The 21,888-nt window shown below is 41.9% G+C and overlaps 1 protein-coding gene across 1 annotated transcript in view; it reads right to left on the bottom strand.

Moving 5' to 3' along the window:
- LOC145395415 (uncharacterized) overlaps window positions 1-21,888 on the bottom strand; it is a 171,069-nt gene that overhangs the window by 40,202 nt on the left and 108,979 nt on the right. Inside the window, exon 4 of the mRNA XM_080269019.1 lies at window positions 21,664-21,790. Coding sequence (XP_080125145.1) covers window positions 21,664-21,790 — 127 coding nt within the window. The remainder of the gene's footprint in view (window positions 1-21,663; window positions 21,791-21,888) is intronic.

Raw genomic sequence — 21,888 nt, 5'->3', positions numbered from 1 at the left:
TTATGCTTTGCGTTTTATGTATGGAAGAGCAACTGAGAAGTGGGATATCCGAAATATCGCCATGTTATGCATGAATGACCTTATTTTTTTTTTCCATACAAGTGCTTGGATTTTTTTTTTTAATCACAGGATTTCCTGTATGTTCATGTACGTATAACTGAGGTTGAAAATTCATGATTCAAAGACATTTTTGGACTTGAGGCTTTGGAAAGTAGGTCAGTCACTGAAACTGGGTCAGAGTAATAAGGTCATGGTGCTGTACATCCTCAATAAATATGATGAAAATTAGAGACGAGACGTGAAAGAATGATAAAAACCACAAGAACAACAACAACAATAATAATAATAATAATAATACCAACAACAACAATAACTAAATGGGCACTCAGTGGAGCTCATCCCTCCGACTCTTCATAATGGGTTAGGTTTTCTCATCTTTGATTAGGGTTTCGGAAAAAAAAAGTTTTCCGGATCCAAAATCTGTAATACAATCTAGATCGATCCCAAAAGTTTACTGATTGTTCTCTAAAACATGGCCTATCTACAGACTAACTTTGGTCCAAATCTCTTTTTCAGTTTTTGAGTAATCCTGCTAACAGACAAACCAACCAACAAACATTGGTCCTATAAGGTGAAAACACACTCTCCCTGTCGGAGAGAATAATCAACCTATCTGTAGCCAGACGCCTCAATCCCATACGTAGTGGCCATAAACAAATTGCCTTCATGACGCCCTGTCCAATGCCATTTCGATGCCTTCCCTCTCAGTTCGCACCCCCTTCTCTCATATACCTCTCCACTCCATTCCTCCATCTCATTCTCCGTCTTCCCCTCCCTCTCCCTTCCTCTTCATTGCTCACATAGAATGTCTTGTTAGCCTCTCGTTCTCCATCCTCTCCACATAACCAAACCACCTCTGTAATTCTCCTAACGCTTTCCATCACATCCACATCCACACCACAACGCTCCTCCACTTCCCCATTGTCAGTTTGTCTCTCCATGTAACTCCACGTGCCCTCATCAAATAACCCATTTCACAGCTCGCACTCTTGACTTGTGTCCTTCCAACAAGGTCTAAACTTCGTTTCCATACGTTAGAGTTGGTATCACAATAGTATCATGTAGTGACTTTTTTTTTACTTCCATGCTCACTTCCCTACTTCTTATCACTGCTTTCAAAGAACCAGCAACGTTTCTTCCCTGTTGTACCCTTTCAAGCATTCCATCCTCTAAATTTCCACCCTTACCCATCACACCACCTACTGTATGTACTTAAATGCACTCACAGTTTCCATTTTCTCATCATCCAACCTCACTATGCACTCGGTGACTTCATTTGTCTCGAAGACCACAACTTTCCTCTTCGATACATTCACCATATGATTCCGTTTATTATACACTCCCAAACTTACCAAGCCTTGCAGTTCCTCTTCGTCTTCACTTAACAATACAGTGTCATACGCAAACAATAAAACAGGAAGTTTCCAAAAGCAGCCCTCTCTAACTAATGCCATTCCAACATCCACTGCCTTATCTTGTATCTGTGTTCTAACCCCATCTATATACAGATTGAACAACTATGGAGGCATGGCTCATCCGTGTTTCAATCCAACATTCAGACAGAAAAATTCTCTCAGTTCACCATCCACACGCACTTCAGCCTTTGCGCCCTCATACATACATTTCACGGCTTCAACAGCTTCCCATTTACTTCGTGCATTCCTAATATTTGCACAATTTTATTGTTTGTCCACTCTGTCAAATGCTTTTTCCAAATCCGTGAAGGCCTCATACAGCTTCTTTCCCTTCTTTAGCAAGTTTTACATTTAAGACCAAAGGATGAATATTTGATGTACACAAACCTGTCCCTTTTTTAATCCTAAATTTTCTTCTCCATCTAATTCTTTTGTTATTTCCCTAACTCTGTCAATTAGCAACGTACCATATACATTTCCTATTACACTAAGAAGACAGATGCCTCAATAGTTACCACACACTTCTTTTTCCTTCTTACCTCTGTACAGGGGTATAATTAGACCTGTGTGTGTGTGTGTGTGTGTGTGTGTGTGTGTGTGTGTGTTCTTACCTAGTTGTTCTTACCTAACTGTATCTTTACAGGAATGAGTCAAGCTCGTAATGTCCCGTGTCTTAAACCATATTTAACGTACATATCCTTACATTTATGAATTGTTTTGGAACACACTATTTCATTCGGTAGTGCATTCCACAATTCAATTGCTCTATTTGGGAAACTAAATTTCCATACGTCTTTATCGCCTCTCTTTTTTTGCAGTCTTTAGCAGTGTCCTCTTGCTGATGTATCCCCATAGGTTATGTAATCATTTATGTCTATTTTCTCCATCTCTGATATGCATTTATATATCACAATCATGTCTCCTCTTTTCCTTCTCTCCTGTAGTGTAGGCAGATTCAGTTTTTCTAGTCTTTCTTCGTAGCTTAGATCCCTTAAGCTTAGTATACATCTTGTAGCAGCCCTTTGAACTTTTTCAATCTTATCTATTTGTTTTTTGAGATGAGGACTCCAGACTACTGATGCATACTCCAGGGTTGGTCTGATGAATGATGTTATTATCTTTTTTAGCATGTCTTCATTTATGAATGTGAATGCTATTCTCATATTTGCAAGCAGTGTATACATGTTTTGTACCTTCTCACTGATGTGGTCAGCAGGAGATAGTCTGTTATTAATAATCATACCTAGGTCCTTCTCTCTTTCTGATGTGTGTAAGGTTTAATTTCCTAACTTATAATCCCAATCAGGTCTTTTTCCACTTTTACCAAACTTGATTACATGACACTTGTCCACATAGAATTCCATTTGCCATGTATTACTCCATTCACTGAAGTTTATTTAATTCTTCTTGTAGCTCTTTACAAGAGTCGGCATTAGTAATTGACCTTTGTATTTTTGCATCATCGGAAAACATATTTAGATAACTTCCATTTCCAATGATGCTATCTATATCATTTATGTACATTAAAAACATGATTGGTGCCAGGACTGAGCCCTGTGGAACTCAGCTAGTCACTTCTCTCCATGATGAGTAATTTCCCCTTAGTACTGTTCTCATTTCTCTTTTTTTGAGAAAAATTTGCATCCAACAATACAGTTTGCCTCAAATTCCTCCTTGATGGTACAGTCTCCATAAACGTCTTTGGTGTGGTACTCTGTCAAATGCTTTCTTAAAATCTAAATAGATACTGTCCACACATCCTTCTCTTTTCTGTAATGTTTCTGTTACTCTGTCAGAGTAGCTCAACAGATTAGTAACACAGGATTTTCGTTTTCTGAAACCAAACTGTCTTTCTGTTATCATATTGTGTTCTTCTAGATGATTTATTCAAGCTTTTCTTATCAGCTTTTCTAATATCTTGCTTACAACACTGGTTACTGATACTGGTCGGTAGTTGAGTGGATTATGTCCATTTCCTTTCTTGAATAAGGGAACAATGTTTGCTTTCTTCCAAATATCAGGTAGTTAACCTTGTCCCAAGGTTTCCTTGAAAATTAAAAATAATGGTTTACTTAACTCCTTTGCATATTCATGTAGCACCGAATATGAAATTTCATCAGGACCATTTGCTTTTCCTTTGTCTAATTTACTTAGATCCTCCTGTATTTCTTTTTCTGATATTTGTATATCTGGTAATATGTGTGGGCATGCCTGTTCCATATCATCACTCTCAAAATTCTTTTCTTCTGTAAAAACTGACTGTAAATTCTTGTTTAGTGCTTCACATATATGATTCTCTTGTGTATACGTGATCCCCTCATCCGTAATGGATTGTATTTTATCTTTTACTTTGGTTTTGCTTCTGATGTAGCTGTAAAATAGCTTTGGTTGATCACTACTTTTTTTTTTATGATATCCTCCTCAAACTGTTTTTGGGCTTCCCTCCTTATTCTTGTATAATCGTTGTATCTACCGCATTCCACAACAAATCTCTTTTTTTCTTTTGATTTTTTACATTCTGTATTGAACCATTTCTTTATTTTCTTTTCTGCTTCTATGTGCTTTGGAATGTACATCTGGATTCCTATTTCATAAAGTTCACAGAATTTTTTTCATATGCATTTAAATCTTGTTCTCTAAGCTACTTTTCCCAATCAGTTTCTAATTTAGGCTCTTTTTGTAACTTTCATTCCTATTAACTATGTCATATGGAATCCTGAAGTTGCAATTTAGTACTGCATGGTCGCTCTGCCAAATGGAGGGTGATACATTAATTTGTCAATATCGTTTTCTTGCCTAGTAAGATCCAGCACTAAGGGTGCATAGAGTCCTCTTTTTCTGATGCTTTCCCTTATATGTTGTGTTAGGAAAAACTCCTGCACAAGATCCAGGAGCTTTTGGTCCCAACAGCTTTCTTGGATTATTATATCTAGAATATTCCTATTTATGTTTGTATTAATATCTCCAGTTAGTATAATTCTTTCCGATTTCTCTTCCATTCTATGTAGCAATGCTCTTAAACTTTGAATTGTACTCTCTGCCAGATCCTCATATTTGCCTCTTTCCCACGTGTTTGATCTGGGTGGCATGTACAAACTGGCTACAGTTACTTTCCCTTCAGATGTATTGATCTCTACTGCAATCAGTTGTACTTGTGAGGGTATATTTAGTTCTATTTCTTTGACTTTTAGGTTTTTTCTTTGTTAATATTATAATTCCTCCTCTTTTTTTTTTTTAAGTTCCTAACTCTTCTCCATATATTGTATTCCTCTAAGTTTAGGATGTCATTTGATATCCTTGGTGTTAATTTTGTTTCAGTTAGACATACTATATGTGGTTCATTTTCTCTGACATAATCATTCATCTCTAATAATTTAGATACGATTCCATCCACATTTGAGTACATCAACTTGATCATCTTATTTACATACTTGTCATGATTTGGTTTTACTACCTTCCTCCTTTTTATTCCTTCCTGTTTATGTACCACTTTCGAACCTGCAATCTGATTACTTTGTAAAAAAAAAAATGTATTCTTCTCCTCCTCTGATCTTCCTTTGTTCTTTGTTTTTGCTTCGTCCCTCTTCTCTTTTAGTAATTCTAGCTCTTCTTGAGTTAGACATTTTTTTATCCATACATTTTTGAAATCCTCTTTTTCCATGAGTTTCTTTGCATTTTTTAGTTTCTCCTCCACAGTGTTTACACTCTGGAAGGTTACCTTTAGGGGTCTTTACTTCTCTCGTATTACACTACCTTTTGTGTTCCTCTATGTCTATATTACAGATTTCCTCTGATACCTCCATCAATATGCTCATTACCTTTGAGATTTCCTTTTTGTCTCTCAAGATCTTGCTTCTTACTTCTTCCTCTTCTATACCAGTGATTACTATTGATTTGTTGATATCTACTGAATCTCTGACCAATTTAGGGTTGTTATGGATTATTCTTTTCACTTCCTTTTTAATGCTTGTTTTTCCCACCCTTGTCTCTAAGTCTTTCTTTACTTTCACCATTTCAGCAAATGTGGTTTCCATATCATTTTTGTAGCTTTGCACCGCTTCATTCACCTGTGTTATCTTCTCCTCAGTATCACTGCTCTGATCTATCAGATTGCTTGCTTGCCTAATTGTCCCTATCATTTCTCAACTCTTCCATAATACTCTCGTGGTTGACCACTGTACCTGCCATTTCACTAATTTTCCTCCTAAGTGAACCCGCCTCTACTGTCAGCTCATCTATTGTTATGTCTTTTTTGTTGACTTCCTAATTTTTCTATTTTTTCCTTCTGCCAGTGCAACTGTTTCTTAATTTCATCAATTTCATTCTGAAAAGTCATCTCTAATCTGCTTACTTGTTCCACCAGTTTATTGTAAGTCTCCATTTCAACCAGTTCTTGGTAGAAATCATCATCCTGCTTTCTATCTTTATCCCATTTCTTTTCCAAATTTGCTTTACTAAAGTAGGCCATCATGCAGTACTAAGAGCACAGATTCTACTTACAGTACATTCTCTGGCGCAGTGTCGCAGACTAAACAACTGATCAGCTGATCTTGTGCATTTTTGCGTTACTTTGTTTTCTTTACTATCTGAACAACAGTCTTACTTATAACTTCTTTTTATATTAGGACACCATTTAGTCTAACCTGGTACAGGTATAACCACTGGCCAGGTATGGATTGGTGTTGATGTGCGTCCACTCTGCTCAGCGCCTGGTGTGTGTGTGTGTGTGTGTGTGCGCGCGCGCTCCACTAATGAAGGTATCGCTTGGCATGGTACTGCTTGAAACAATCACCCATGCAAAGCGGCACATCACGTACAGGACAAATGTTCCTTGTGTCCTTCCTCACCCCCAGCCTGAAGCACAAGGTACACCTGAGCCTCTTCCTGTTGGGGGTCCTCGCCAGGCAGCGGCCCAGAGTGCGATCCAACCCCACGTCGTCATCTATCACCCGGCGATGCTTGCTTGGATGCCCTCATACTCAGTGATCCTGTCGTGCAGGAGGGGCAGCTACAGGCCCAGGTGCGGGTTCTCCCGACGGACAAGCAGCTGGAGGTGGTGGCAGTGCTGGCACCCGTGATGGGCCTGCTGCAGACGGTGCTGGTGTTGGTGATGGGAACCGCGGTGGTCCTCCTGCAGGTGGTGTGGTGCTGGTGGAGGCTGGGCCCATCCTGGTGCTGGTGCCTGTGCCTGCTGGGTGCCAGGTCTTGCTGGTGCTGGCCGTCAGGAAGGTAGGTCTGTGGCATGATGGATAACGTGTCCAGACACGAGCCAGTCCTCTTCATGGAAATGCAGAAAGTCGTTAGATGATAGATGATCTGCTTCACAAATTCAAGGAGAGTTACTGTCCTGCGTCTGTACTTTTTGTTCAAGGCAAAAACGTTGAAGAGGGCCATATGGATGAAGTAGAAGGTGATCTTCTTTGTCCACTTGATGGTTCGCCATTGGATGGGGTAGTACTGGACTATCTGATCAAAATGATCCACCCCATCCATGTACCTGTTGTAGTCCTCCACAACGACGGGCTTGCTAACAACCTTCTCCACATAGGTTGTCCACCTGTCATTACCCTGCACATTCCCTTGCATCCTCTTTGCAATGGTGTTGGCGCTGTGGAAGGTGGACACCATGGTGACAATGCGCTTGTCCCTCCACAGCAAGATGAGCACATTATCCTTGTGCCAATACGCAATGCCCCCCTCGGGCAGGCTCTTAGTCCTGGCGATGGCCTGCAGCTGGTGTGGTGCTCCTCTAGGCAGGCCTAGGATCCCACACACGTAACTGCCTGTGATGAAGAGTCCTTCACACAGGGCTACAGAATCTACTCACAATAGCGTCCAAAAAGTAGACACAAGCATTATTGGTATTGTGAAACATGACGTGTTCCCGGGACAGGGGTAATAGAAGAGGATTTAAAGGGACACTGCTGTGCTCTACCTTCTCCCTTGAGAACCGGTGTGGTACTAATCAACCTGACCACGCTGCCGCATGTCTCGGGACCCACAGTTGCCAACTCATTACTTTTGATGAGCAGCAGGGAAGCGATGACGCCTCCAAAAATGACGCCAATTGGCTGAAAACTTATTTTCTGGCAAAGGTATTTTTACTTTAATGACGCCAAATGCATCAATGTGTATTTTCACAGCCACACCCTAATGACGCCTAATGCGTCGCCATGTAGGAAGGGGTTAATACTTTCCGGCATGGGGTGGCCATTATGATTTTCCTCAATATCTCAAAAAGTATTTGCTGAAACTCAGTATCAGTACCAAGATGCACTAGTATATGTTGATGACTACACACTGGAACACTTGCAGAGCAATAGACTCAGTAGGTTTTATTGCTCAATGAGGGCAAAACTTGAAAAAAAAAAAAAACATAAAAGGCGTTTGCACTGAGTTAGTGCAAGGAAAACAATTTTGTGCCAAAAGATGCATGCAAAAGAGACACATCATTCCTGAAAATTTCAAGTTTCTCTTGAACGGTCTTCGAATGCCAGCCTTGTAGATCTTCCAAAAAATAATAATAATATCTACAAATCAATCAGAAGAAGGCATATAGTGAATGGTTAGGGAGTAGAGGCAGGGGAGAAGATGAGAGAGAGACGAGAGAGGTATATGTAAGCAGGAGAAGTGAGGTGAAGAGATTGGTGAAGGAGAGTAAGAAGAAAGTGGATGAAGAGTTTGGGAGGAATCTGAGTGTGAAATGGAGGGAGAGTAAGAAATTGTTTTGGAATGAGGTACAGAAAGTAAGGCAGTGTGAAAGGGGAAATAGTAGGGGAGTGAAAGATAGGAATAATAGATTGTTGGTGGAGAAGAGAGAGAAACTGAGGAGATTGAAGGAGCACTTTGAGGATTTGTTGAATGTACAAAGTGAGAGCAGTGCGAGTATAAGTGGTTCGGGAATGGCTGGGAGAAGAAGAGATGAGAGGAGGGAGGAAGAGATCAGTAGGGTGGAAGTAGTGGAAGCAATGAAGATCAAGTTGGGAAAGGCCCCAGGAATTGACGAAGTGTGTGGTGAAATGCTGAGGTATGGGGGTGAGATTGTTGTGGAGTTGATATGGAAGTTGTGTAGATTGGCTTGGGAAGAGGGAAGGGTTCCAGAGGACTGGAAATCAGGTATAATTCTTCCTTTATACAAAGGAAAAGGGGAGAGAGAGAAGTATGTGGTAACCATAGGGGTATTTGTCTTCTTAGTGTGACTGGTAAAATATATGGTAGAATACTCATTGATAGGGTTAGGCATATGACAGAGGAGCTAGTTGGAGAAGAACAAGGGTGATTTAGGAAGGGAAAAGGGTGTGTAGATCAGATATTTGTTCTAAGATGTGGAGAAGTATCTAGAGAAGGGAAAGAAAGTGTATGCTGCCTTCATGGACTTGGAGAAAGCTTATGACAGAATAGATAGGCAAGGTATGTGGAAGGTATTAAGAATACATGGAGTGGAGGGAAAATTGTTGAGTGCTGTGAAGAGTATGTAAGAAGGAGCTAGGGCTACGGTGCGAGTGGATGGTGAGCTGAGTGAGTTCTTTGATCTCAATGTAGGACTGAAACAGGGTTGTGTGATGTCTCCATGGCTGTTTAATATATAGATGGATGGGGTTGTAAAGGAGGTGCACGGTAGGGCAGTGGATGTGGGGTGGCTCTGATGAATGAGGGTGAGATTTGGAAGATTCCGGTGTTGCTGTTTGCTGATGATACAGTATTGTTGAATGAAGATGAATGGAAGTTGCAAGGTTTGGTGAATGAATTTGGGACAGTGTGTAGGAGGAGGAAGCTGAAAGTTAATATACACAAAAGGAAAGTTATGGTGTTTGAGAGGAATGAAGTCACAGAATGTACAGTGAGGTTGGATGGTGAGGATATGGAGAATGTGAGTGCATTCAAGTACTTGTGTAGTGTGATGAGTAAGGATGGAACTTTGGGGTATGAAGTGCATGAAAGGATACAGCAGGGAAGGAAGGTTGTTGGTTCACTGGAAGCAGTGATGAGAAATAGGGAGATGAATATGGAAGTCAAGAAGTCACTGCATCATAGTATTGTGATCCTTACCCTAACGTATGGAAGCAAGACGTGGACCTTGCAAGAGGGGAACAAGTCAAGAGTGAGAGCAGTGGAAATGGGTTACTTGAAAGGAGCATGTGGAGTGACATGGGGGAACAGGCTGACGAATGAAGAAGTGAACGAACGTTGTGGGGTGGATGTGGATGTGGTTGAGAAGATTAGGAGAAGTACACTGAGGTGGTTTGGGCATGTGGAGAGAATGGAGAATGAACGACTGACTAAGAGGGTGTATGTAGGTGAGGTGGAGGGAGGGAGAGGGAGGAGTAGACCGAGGATGAGGTGGAGGGATGGAGTTGAGAGGTATATGAGGGAGGGGGGAGTGAGTTGGGGGGAGGGTAGTCAAAAGATGGATGACAGAGCGACTTGGAGGTGTTTTGTCTGCGGTCACCCTTTGCGTGATTAGGGCGTTGGGCTACAGATAGATAGCTAGAATAAGAACTCTAAAGAATCTGCTGCTGTTGTTGTTGTTAATAGTGGTATTATTATTATTAGTAGTAGTAGTAGTAGGAGCAGTAGTAGTAGCGGTAGTAGTAGTAGTAGTAGGAGCAGTAGTAGTAGCGGTAGTAGTAGTAGTAGTAGGAGCAGTAGTAGTAGCGGTAGTAGTAGTAGTAGTAGTAGGAGTAATAGTAATAATCTATCTATCTATAGTCCGACGCCCTAATCCCGCAAAGGGTGGCTGCGGACAAAACGCCTCCAAGTCGCTCTGTCACCCACCATTTGACTACCCTCCCCCCAACTCACCCCCTCTCCCTCATATACCTCTCAACTCCATCCCTCCACCTCATCCTCGGTCTACCCCTCCCTCTCCCTCCCTCCACCTCATCTACATACACCCTCTTAGTCAGTCTTTCACTCTCCATTCTCTCCACATGTCCAAACCACCTCAGTGTATTTCTCCTAATCTTCTCAACCACATCCACATCCACCCCACAACGTTCCTTCACTTCTTCATTCGTCAACCTGTCCCTCCATGTCACTCCACATGCTCCTCTCATGTAACTCATTTCCACTGCTCTCACTCTTGACTTGTTCTCTCTTGCAAGGTCCACGCTTCACTTAGTGAACCAACAACCTTCCTTCTCTGCTGTACCCTTTCACGCACTTCATCCCCCAAAGTTCCATCCTTACTCATCAGACTACCCAAGTACTTGAATGCACTCACATTCTCCATATCCTCACCATCCAACCTCACTCTACACTCTGTGACTTCATTCCTCTCAAACACCATAACTTTACTTTTGTTTACATTACTTTCAGCTTCCTGCTCCTACACACTGTCCCAAATTCATTCACGAAACCTTGCAACTCCCATTCATCTTCACTCAACAATACTGTATCATCAGCAAACAGCTGATAATAATAATAATAATAATAATAATAATAATAATATTGGAAACAAAGATCTTCACCTATGGTAATAGGTAGAGATTAATAATAACTATAAAATATTGTAACTGCCAGAGTTACTGATCTCCAGCAATGGGGATTTTTCTGACAGGTACAACTTATGTTTTTTGTAATAACAAAAAATCCGTTCATCAAACTGCCATCAAAAAGTATTCAGATCTGATCCTGGACTAGACAAAACTGGTAGGACCAAGAAGTGCCTCACTTTTGCTTTGGTTTCTCCTGTATGGAAGAGCAATTGAAAAGTGTTGAACAGTGGTGTGTACGAAATATCGTAATGTTACGTATGATACTTTAAAAAAATTTTCCATTACAAAATTTGGAAAATAATTTTATCACGGGACTTCCATCGATGTTAGTGTATCTATAGAAGTTTTGGAGTAAATTGAAGTTGAAAAATCGTGATTTTTAGATATTTCTGGACCTGTGGCTTTGAATAATAAGTCAAGGTCACTGAAACCAGTTCAGTAAAATAGTGTCTTGGTGCAATGCATCCTCAAAAGTATGATGAATATCGAGGCGAAAAGTGAAGGAATAATAATAATAACAATAATGATGATAATAATAATAATAATAATAATAATAATATTATTATTATTATTATTATCATTATTATCAGTGCTGGGCAGGTGCACAATGACTTGGGCAATACACAATTGCGCACTATTGCACTCCAGTGAATACTGTTTGCGTATTGCACACCTCGCGAGACCTTGCGCAATATTGCACTTTTGTCCATGAAACGCAAATTTAATTCCGCTTGCATAACTAATTTTGCACTTGCGCACCTGTACTGTGGATTGTGCACCTAGTTGGAGGGACAGAAGTCAAGAGTGAGAGCTATGGAATTAAGTTATTTGAGAGGAGCATGTTGAGTTACATGGAGAGACAGACTGACAAATGAGGAAGTGAAGGATCGTTGTGGTGTGGATGTGGATGTGATAGGAAGCATTAGGAGAAACACATTGAGGTGGTTTGGCCATATGGAGAGAATGGAGAGTGAGAGAATAACGAGGAGAGTGTATTTGAGTGAGGTGAAGGGGGGGGAGAGTGAGCGGGAGGCCAAGGATGAGCTGGAGGAATGGAGTGGAGAGGTATATGAGAGAGGGTATGTGTGAGCTGGAAGCAGTTCAGTGAAATGGCTGGGGACAGGGGGACATGTAGGTCATTTTTTGTTTGTGGCCAATGGCCACCCCTTACGGGATTAAGGCATCTGGCAATGGACAGATAGATGAAATAATAATTAATAAACGTAAGTATGCTAATTTCTTTAAATGTCAATATTTTACAGTAATTCCCACAAATATATACAAATGGTTTGTGCTAGCACTTTGTGACATTATGCAAGCTAAATATTAGATTGCGCACTTGCGTAAATTACAAATAACAGAAAATTATAATAATGAATAAATGTAAGTATGCTAATTTATTTCAATCTCAATATTTTACAGCAATTTCCACAAATGTATGCAAATGGTTTGTGCTAGCACTTTGCAACATTGCGCAGGCTAAATATTAGTCAGATTGTGCACTTACGCTTGTGCAAGGTAGTGAACTGTGGATTGTGCATTGTGCTTGTGAAAGGTCCTTTTTCGTTTGCGCTGCCCACTACTGATTATTATTATAAAAATAATGAAAATATTCTCGGATACAAAGATCTCCACATATGTTAATAGGTGGAGATCAGTAATAACAAAAGTAGTTGCAGCCATGGCAAGCTATGAGCATAGAAATTCACTTAGGCTCACTGATTCCATGTCACAGAAGATCTGCGCCCAGGTTGAGACGAGTAAGATCGACCACCAAAGGCAGAAAGACATAAAGACACAGATAAGCAAAGAGCGAGAAGCAAGACAAAAGGACCAGCTGCAGCACATACCCGAACATCTAACACCAGATTAGTGCAGAAGAGTTGAAATGGCACAGGAGGTTGGGACATCAAACTGGCTGACAATCCTGCCTGTCTGGGCAAAAGGCTTCCACTTCAGCAAACAAAATTTATTGACACCATAGCCATGAGATATGGGTGGCTAATAGGGAACCTGCCTCAACACTGTGCCTGTGGCACTGTTTTTTATGCAATCCATGCTATGCTTTGTAAGATGGGACGTTTTGTTTGCATTCGACACGATGAAGTACACGACTTCACTGTCAAAATGCTGCATGAAATATGCCATGATGTTACCATAGAGCCAGCTCTGCTACCCCTGTACAGCGAGCGCTTTTCCCACAGAACAGCAAATACATCAAATGATGCAAGAATGGATGTCAGTGCTCGAGGTTTCTGGATATGCGGGCAAAGGGCATTCTTCAACATTAAAATATTTGATCCTATGGCCGCATGTAATCGTGAACTGTCTCTCGTGGTTGCACACAAAAGGAATGAACAAGAAAAAAAAAAGAAAAAACAGAAACTATCAAGAAAGGATGCAACATGTGGACAACAGTGGATTCACTTCCCTTGTGTTCATGGCATCAGAAGTAATGGGTCCAGAGACGGAGATTCTACATGAGACTGGCAGAGGTTCTTTCTGAGAAGTGTCAACCCCAGGGTTCTGTTATGGCCTGGATGAGATGTGAACTGTCATTGTCTCTCGTGAGGTCTGCACTGCTATGCCTCAGGGGCACAAGTTCATCAGACCTCAGGCCTGTCTCTCTTGCGGGTGTGAATTGCAAAGTTACTGTGGTCAAGAGTCGCATAGACCAACGACTCCAATAGCTTAATGTCTGTTTTAACACTGTAATGTTAATGAATTTAATGTAAAGTAATAAAAGTATAGTAGTAGTCAATGGTTGGTGACCAGAGCCGTTGGCGTGCTTGGGTAAGTGTTAACCTTCACATTACAGTTCCAAATGGTGAACTGTATCATGAAGGTTGGCGTTGATCTTTACAGTATAATTCCCAAATAGATGGAGATGATCTTGAAAAAAAAGTAGTAGTAGTAGTAGTAGCAGTATTAGTATTAGTAGTAGTAGTAGTAGTAGCAGTGGTGGTCGTAATAGCAGTTGTAACAGTGGCTGTAGTAGTAGTAGTAGTACTCGCAGTAGTAATAGTAGCAATAGAAATAATAATAATAATAATAATAATAAAATAATAATAATAATAACAATAATAATAATAATAATAATAATAATAATAATAATTATGATAATAAGAGTAATAACAAGAACAACAATAATAATAATACTAATAATAATAAATGGCAAAGAATTTTATTTTTTCTTTTGTCCTGGGGATATACAAAATGATCAAGATGTGTATCATAATCCTCGTGTGCTGTGGGGACGGCTCTGTCTCCTGGTGTGGGAAACAGAGACTTTGGTTTCTCTGTGAAATTGGTAACAGCGATACAAATCATGAACGTCAAAAGGAAACGGTAATATAAATCACCAAAGGCATAATGGGAAGTAGAAAACTGCACTGCATAAACACTGCATGGTAACGCTGACTGAACCGTCCCCGGAGCAGCCGAAAAATGGATGTGCAATATTTGGACAACCCCAAATGAGCGTTTGTGCAGAGGGCGATCGTTAGTATTAACCGTATGAGGCAGACATGTCTGTGCTAGAGTCAGTCACTAGGACGCTGACCCACATCTTTGCGGTCCGATACTTTTTAAAAATCGCTCTGTGTAAATACACTTTTCATGACAGAATGGTGACTTTGGTTTCATTTTAATGCTGAATAGTTGTATTTTACTGATGCATGTTCAAAGAAGGAGAACAAAGAAAACAGGAAGTCAAAATGACTAGACGGCGTTAGGCAAAAAACAAAAGTTACATAACTTGTTGAAAAATATTCGTTAAAAAAAAAAAAAAATTTAAATCTGGTGTAAACCTTGTAAAACTACAATAAATTACCTTTCCAATGATGTATAGTTTGTGGTTATTTCTGCACTTTATTAGGCGGTAACGGAAAAGGAAAAAGATGCACAATTTCTTATAGGTTTCGGCCACATATTCACTTAGCAATCTTTTCCACTGATCGGTCAGTGTAAATACAGTTTTTATGATAGGATGCCGGTTGTCCTGTTATTTTGAATCTGAATAGCTGCACTTTATCGTAGCAAGTTCAAAAAAGGAAAGCAATGAAAATAAAAAGTCAAAATAACGAGTTGAAGTTAGATGAAAACCAAAAACCTTATATACCTTGCCAGAGAAAAATGTTGAACCCCCTCCCCTCCAAAAAAAAATAAAGACATATAAACCTGGTTTAAACCATGCAAAACTACAAAACTACTGCCCGCCGCGCACAGAGCAAGCATTCTGCGACATCATGCCCAAGTCTCTTTATGACACGTAAACGCGATTTATGGTGAATAGTTTACAAAAGTATCTTAAAATAACGCATAAACTCATCATCGGAATCTCTGAGGATTTTTTTTTTTTATGCAAGGAAGAAGGAACCAAAGGCCAGAAACCCGCTAACCGTTCCTTCCAAGAAAAAAAAAAAAAAAGAAAAGAAGAGAGCCAAATTCAAGATCCGATCATTTCGACATGCCTGGATACACTGCGTTTAAAAGACTGGAGATCATTAGAAGTAGGAAATACAGACAGAGGGAAACAGTTCCAGAATTGACCTGTTACATAAATGAAAGACTGAGAGTAACAGTTAACTCTTGCATTAGAGAGTTGGACAGAAAAGGGATGAGAGTTTGTTGCTAGATGGGTGCTATGCGCCCATCATAGAGGTGGAGGGATGCAAGCAGACAGTTCAGAGGAACAACGACCATTGAAGCAGCGATAGAAAAGAGACGAAGATAAAACAGTGCGGCGAAGAGATAGAGGTTGAAGGGAGCCAGTAAGAGGAGGAGAGTTAATGAGATGAAGAGCCTTTGATTCCACCCTATTGAGAAGAGCTGTATGTGGGGAGGCTCCCCACACATGAGAGTTGTACTCTACACAGGGGTGAATAAAACCCGTGTATAAGGTCAACAACTGCTCAGGGATAAAGAAGGTACAGAGTTGGCTTAGCACACCTAATCTCTTGGAAGCAGATTTTACAAGAATATGAGCTTTCCAAGATAAGTCCCGAATGAATGAAACCCCAAGCATGTTCAAGGATGATGCAGGATTGAGCTGGATATTATTATATATTAGTGGGTACTCCTGTGGAAGATTTTATCGGGTTGATAAGTGTAAGAACTGAGTCTTTGATGCATTAAAAACAACAAGATTATTTTTACCTCTGTCAGAGATATGAGCCAAGTCAGAGCAATTGAACGATAGAGGGTTGGGGACGGTCATCCTTCTTTAAGACTGGTTGAATGAGAGCAAATTTCCAGCAAGAAAGGAAGATACTAGTTGTTAGACAGAGGCAAAAGAGTTTACCTAGGCAGGGTGTAAGCACAGAAGCACAGTTCTTGAGGAAAACAGGAGGGACTCCATGAGGCCCATATGCCTTCTCAGTACTGAGGCCAGCGATGGCAGAAAATACATAGCCGAAGAGATTTTAATGTCAGGCATGAGGAAGTCAGAGGGGGATAGTGATGGAGGAACAGCACCGGAATTGTCTAAGGTGGAACTGGAGGAGAAAGTCTGAGCGAAGGGATCTGCTTTATCAGCAGAAGAAAGAGCTATGGAGCCATCAGAGTTGAAAAGAGGAGGCAAGGATGAAGAGGTAAAGTTGTTAGAAAGGTTTTTGGCAAGGTGCCAGAAGGAGCGGAAAGAATTCGAGTTGGAGAGCTGAGAGCATTTATAAAGTACAAATGAAATTATTCTTAGCTGAGCGTAGAACAGACGTAGCACGATTCCGGGTGGAAACATAAAAAGATGTGATTCAGGGGTGGGATGGCTCTGGTACCTCTTACAGGCCCTCTCCTCATTGCGTACAGCACCGGAACAAGTGTGATGAAACCAAGGCCCCCTTGTATTAGTCAATGGATATGACAAAGGAGTATATGCTTCCATGCCCAAGAGAATAATCTCTGTAATGCGCAAGGCACACTCAGATGGCTCCCAACCATGGAAGCAACAATCATTCCAGGGAAAATCAAAGAAGCACTGCCTGAGGGTCCCCCAATCCGCATCTCCAAAGTGCCACAGACGACGTTTCTTTGGAGGGTCCACAGGCTGTACTGGAGCAACAGGAGAGGTCAAGACAACAAGGTTGTGATTGGAGGAGCCCAACGGAGAAGAAAGACCAACAGTGCAAGCAGAAGGACTAGTTGTAAGGAAGAGGTCAAGTATGCTGGAGCTTTCCTCAAGGCAGTCAGGGACACGGGTAGGGCACTGCACAAGCTGCTCTAGGTCACCAAGGATAGAAAAGATGTAGGCTTGTTCACCATGTGGACCAGTGAAAGGAGAGGAGAGCCAAAGGTGGTAGTGAACATTGAAATCTCCCAGAATGGAGACCCCTGGGAAAGGAGAAATGGACATTCCATCACAGAAATAAGACAGTCAAAGAGTTTTTCATAGTCAGCAGAATTAGGGGATAATGAAACAGTGAAGATGGATTAAATATGACACAAAAACACATCATCAGAATCTAAAAGGCTTAATCAACCCTTTTTCCTCAATGATGGATTTTGTTTTTACGACCTATCAAACGAAACGAGCGAGCTAGCGAAAATAGTGAGCAATGTTTACTCTCAGTTAAGCTTGGAAATGAGTGGTCTGGCCCAACTCGAGTGTCACACTAAGAAGAAGCTAATAACTCTACCTCTAGGTGAAATAGAGTTAAAATTCTTCCTGTATGTTATACATTCATTCAATAAATGTTGTCAACTAAAAACTCGCCCATTAACCCTTAGCCGCCAGTGGGTTCCCAGCTGCGGCACATGCCTCCCTACGGGCGATTTCTGAGATTTTAGAAAAATACCCTTACTTCAAACGCTCATATCTGACAAACTATAATAGCTAGAGATTCAAATAAAGTTCATAAGACTCAACAACTCTTCCTCTTTCAAATGATGGTATCCCGAGGTCACTAGGTGGTCCCTTCGATGAGTAAGGATGAGTTGAAGACGAGTGGTTTTTCATGTTTTGGCACGCTGCTCCAAGCGCGGCCTTGGCCCAGCCAGCAAGCGTTGGCAGCACTGCCTGGAGTGGTAATTGTAACACTGCCCGTGCGTCCTTCGAAGGAATGAGGAAGATTCCACTCGTTTTTTCCAATTCTCCTTACTCACCGCCATGAGAATGAGTCATCACCTGGCTCATATGGCTCACCCAAGGATTTACTGCCCGCTCCATAATGCCTCTATGCCCCGTAGGTGTGTGGGAAAGGAAATATCTCGTCGTTTTTCTGTACTCACTTCTTCCATAAGGAATATTTCTCATTTACCTCGTTTTTCTGTTCTCACTTCTTCCTTAAATAATCATATTTCTCCTTTACTATGACACTTAGAACTGCACTGTACATCATCATTATGCATAATTACACTTTGACAAGTAAATGTTGTTGCTCTTTCACGCATTATTGTAGAGTATGAGGTAATTATTTGTACCGTAAATCATACTGCTTTGTACTATTCAGTTATAGTGAAAATCATAGAAATGTTTCACACAACTAACATTATTTGTACGTCACATCACAGATACACTGATGCTCATATTTGGCACAATCTCCCTGAGTATTAAGTGAAATAATTTAGGTATAATTAAGCAGGTATTTTCCTTTGTGGCACGCCCACAAGTGGTTTTCTTTCAAGTAACACGTAGGCAAATGCAAAGTATTTCCAATAATTTTCAAACCAATATCCAATACACAGTATCAATTTCTGTATTGCACTTACTATAAATCACTTATTTGCACTTGTTGAACTTATTATAAATGACTTACGTCATAGCACTTACTATACTTCACTCATACTATCACACTTTTCACTCATTTATGAAAATACACAAACTTGTGCATTACTGTACATTACTTACACTTCCCCACACACCTGCTCAATACTCACGCTCGGAGTGATACTCTGAGAAGCATTTGGGGCATAGGGGTACCTTGCATTCTGCACATTGGTACGAGGTCTCTTTTCGTGCTGGGGGACGGCGTTTGGTTGTGCGGCAGACGTGGCACCGCCTGTATGCCAGACAACCTGCTGCTGTTCTCCCGATCTCCACATCTTGTGCCGACGGAAATACTCAGCACAGCTGAGCCTGTCAGCTGGAGCCACTGTCCCCCGCCTAGCACCTATCACCTGAGTGGTTGAATATTGCTCAAAAAGTTTGCGTGCAAGCTCTCTCTCAAACTCTCGTAAAGAGAGAGGTTTCCTTACAAGCTCCTTGAACAGTATGAAACTGTTCAGGATGGCGATATCAAGAAAGTGTAAGAACGCCTTTTTGCATCACCTGCAGGACTTACGTAGGCAATCGACCTCACCAATTTGCATGTCCGATTTATCAACCAGCCGTATGTTGATATTGTAATCATTGACTGCATCTGGCTTTACCACGGGTTCTCTGGTCCTGTAGTCTGTTTTACCAGTTTCCTCCAGCACACCCTTATGAACTGTAGACAACATGTTAACCCGTCTCTTATCATGCCAGAGAAGGGCTAACATGTTCCCACATTTCTTTGTCAGAAGGGCTCCTTTTTCAGTATTTGCCGGAAATACTGGGAATTTCTTTCTGTTGGCCCTAACAGTTCCACAGGACTCAGTACCATGGTCAAGCACATACTTTGTCAACGCTGGGGCTGTGTAATATTTATCGGTGTACAGAATGTGGTGCCTGTTGAAATACCTTTCCATCAGCATTTTCACTACTGATGCAGAGAATCCATGAGGATCATCGCTAGGTATATCAACATCTGTCACCGAGTAAACTATTACATCCAGCACATATCCAGTTTTACAGTCACAAAGCACAAAGAATTTCAGGCCAAATCTGTGATGCTTTGATGGCACATACTGAATAAATGCAAGCCTGCCCCTGAATAACACCAGCAACTCGTCAATAACCACTTTCTGGAATGGACGAAAAACCCTGGAGAATGACTCTTTCAGCATTGTCAGGATTGGTCTTATTTTCCATAACCTATCGTTCGGTGCAGGCCCATAATTTCGATTGAAATGTAGGAATGTCAGGATTGCCAGGTACCTATCACTTGTCATGTATTTTCCGAAGACAGATGTGCCAACGAGTTCATCCACCGACCAATAGTCGTGAAGCACATGTTTTTTTACGTGCGCCATCAGCATGGTCAGGGTGAGCCACACAAACATCTCCTCCACCTCTACTGGTATCCATTCATGCATGTGCATGCTCTCGCTAGCAGGTACGTCCAGCCAACGCACACACATGGCCTGGCGGAAATTAATTTCATCAACCAGGTACTGCATAATTGCAGTCATGAAATCTGCCTTGAATAGACTGCTAATAGTCCAAGGCCTGGGGGGAAGTGCATCCTCCTGCACACCTGCACCCTCATCAAATGCCGGCACAGACGGCTCAAAGCCGGCACCATCCTCCAGCACAAATGTATCTACTCTACGCACACGTGGTAGACCAGGCCGTCTGGCAGTTGCACTGCGTTTTCCAATCACTCGTGCACGACCACGTGCACGGCCACGGGCAGGGGGGAGGGGAGGAGAGGGGGAGAGGGAGAGGGAGAGGTGGGGGAGGTGGGGGAGTATGCGAATGATGACTCACCTAACGTGGAACTTTCCTTTGAAGACGCTCGGAGCTGCATATCACCACGTGACTCCCGTCTAGGCAATACAACTCCTGAAGGGCCTGGTTAAGGTGATTCTGCCCTTGAAGTGGTAGGCTGAGGTGTGGGGGAGCGGTGGAGGAAGATACGTCGGCGAGCAGGCGGGTAGAGTGGGGAGGAAATGGCTCTGTGGCGTTTTTTCCACAGATGTCCGCCAGGTCCACGGCCACTTTCCCGATATCCTGGGTCGTCTACCGCCTCCTCATCAGCAAAATCATCACTGTCGTAGGCTCTCCCTTCCTCTTGTAAAAGTCGGAGAGCCCTCTCTGGTGTCGGGGAGTGAGTAGGGGATGGAGGGCGAGAGAGCTCGCTCTCCACATGGTAGCTTTGTTTGCCCTCTGACTACGTACTCTCACTCAGTGTTCGAGATGACACAGTTTCGTCTAGGGCACGTCCTATGGCAGTATCACTAAGCCCTTTCCCTGGCACAAAGGGCATGACTTTAGCGGGGGTCGATGAGGCAATCGGCCCTTCACGCGGTGGAATGGAATCGGACGATGTCGAGGAAGATGACATGGCTCCTCTCGCTACCACTGCCAAGCACAGACTGAACAGCACAACCGTGGGGTACCTGTGGGTCCTACCTACCCCGTAGGTATCACAGAAAACGGTCCCGCACTCAAACAGTGGTGGGAAGGTGAGTGCAGTATAGCAAGGCAACCGGCGGCCATGCGCGCCCTGAATCCTGTCGTGCATACACGTCAACTGGCGGATAAGGGTTAGAGCGTAGGAACCCCTTGGGATCTCGAGTTTTCCAGTGGAGTGTTCAGCTCTAATCGGTGAACACTTCAATTATAAAATCAAATTTTAAAAGATTTTCCATCGTAACACTGTTTTTTGGCATCAGCTCTAGCAATTTTACGGGTGATTCCTCCTATAATTTCATATCAAAGGGAAACTGTGATAAAACGACGCCTGCTTGCTCATGACGTGCTCAAGCACTTTACTGTTTTTATTCCTGCTGCGAAAGAGAGGGAGAGAGAGAGAGAGAGAGAGAGAGAGAGAGAGAGAGAAAGACAGACAGACAGAGAGAGAGAGAGAGAGAGAGAGAGAGAACTAACTTACCAGCCAGCGTTGTGGGGTAGTTTTCCGTATTAAAATAGGAATTGAAGAGCTCATAACATTCATCAGTATAACCAGGCACGGCTTTGAAGGTCTCGTTGTCCATATCACCGTGGAGTGTACTCAGAATCTGTGGAAATAGTTATAAAGAATCTTAAGTATTTGGCCGTAAGAGTGTGTCCTGACTGCGAGTGGGCAGGCGGAGAAAAAGGAAAAAGGGGAGGGTGG

Source organism: Coenobita brevimanus, chromosome 31 (assembly GCF_032717465.1).
Source record: "Coenobita brevimanus isolate Jiangsu-jjx chromosome 31, ASM3271746v2, whole genome shotgun sequence".
Classification (NCBI taxonomy): Eukaryota; Metazoa; Arthropoda; class Malacostraca; order Decapoda; family Coenobitidae; genus Coenobita; species Coenobita brevimanus.
This window is presented reverse-complemented; position numbering and strand designations above follow the sequence as displayed.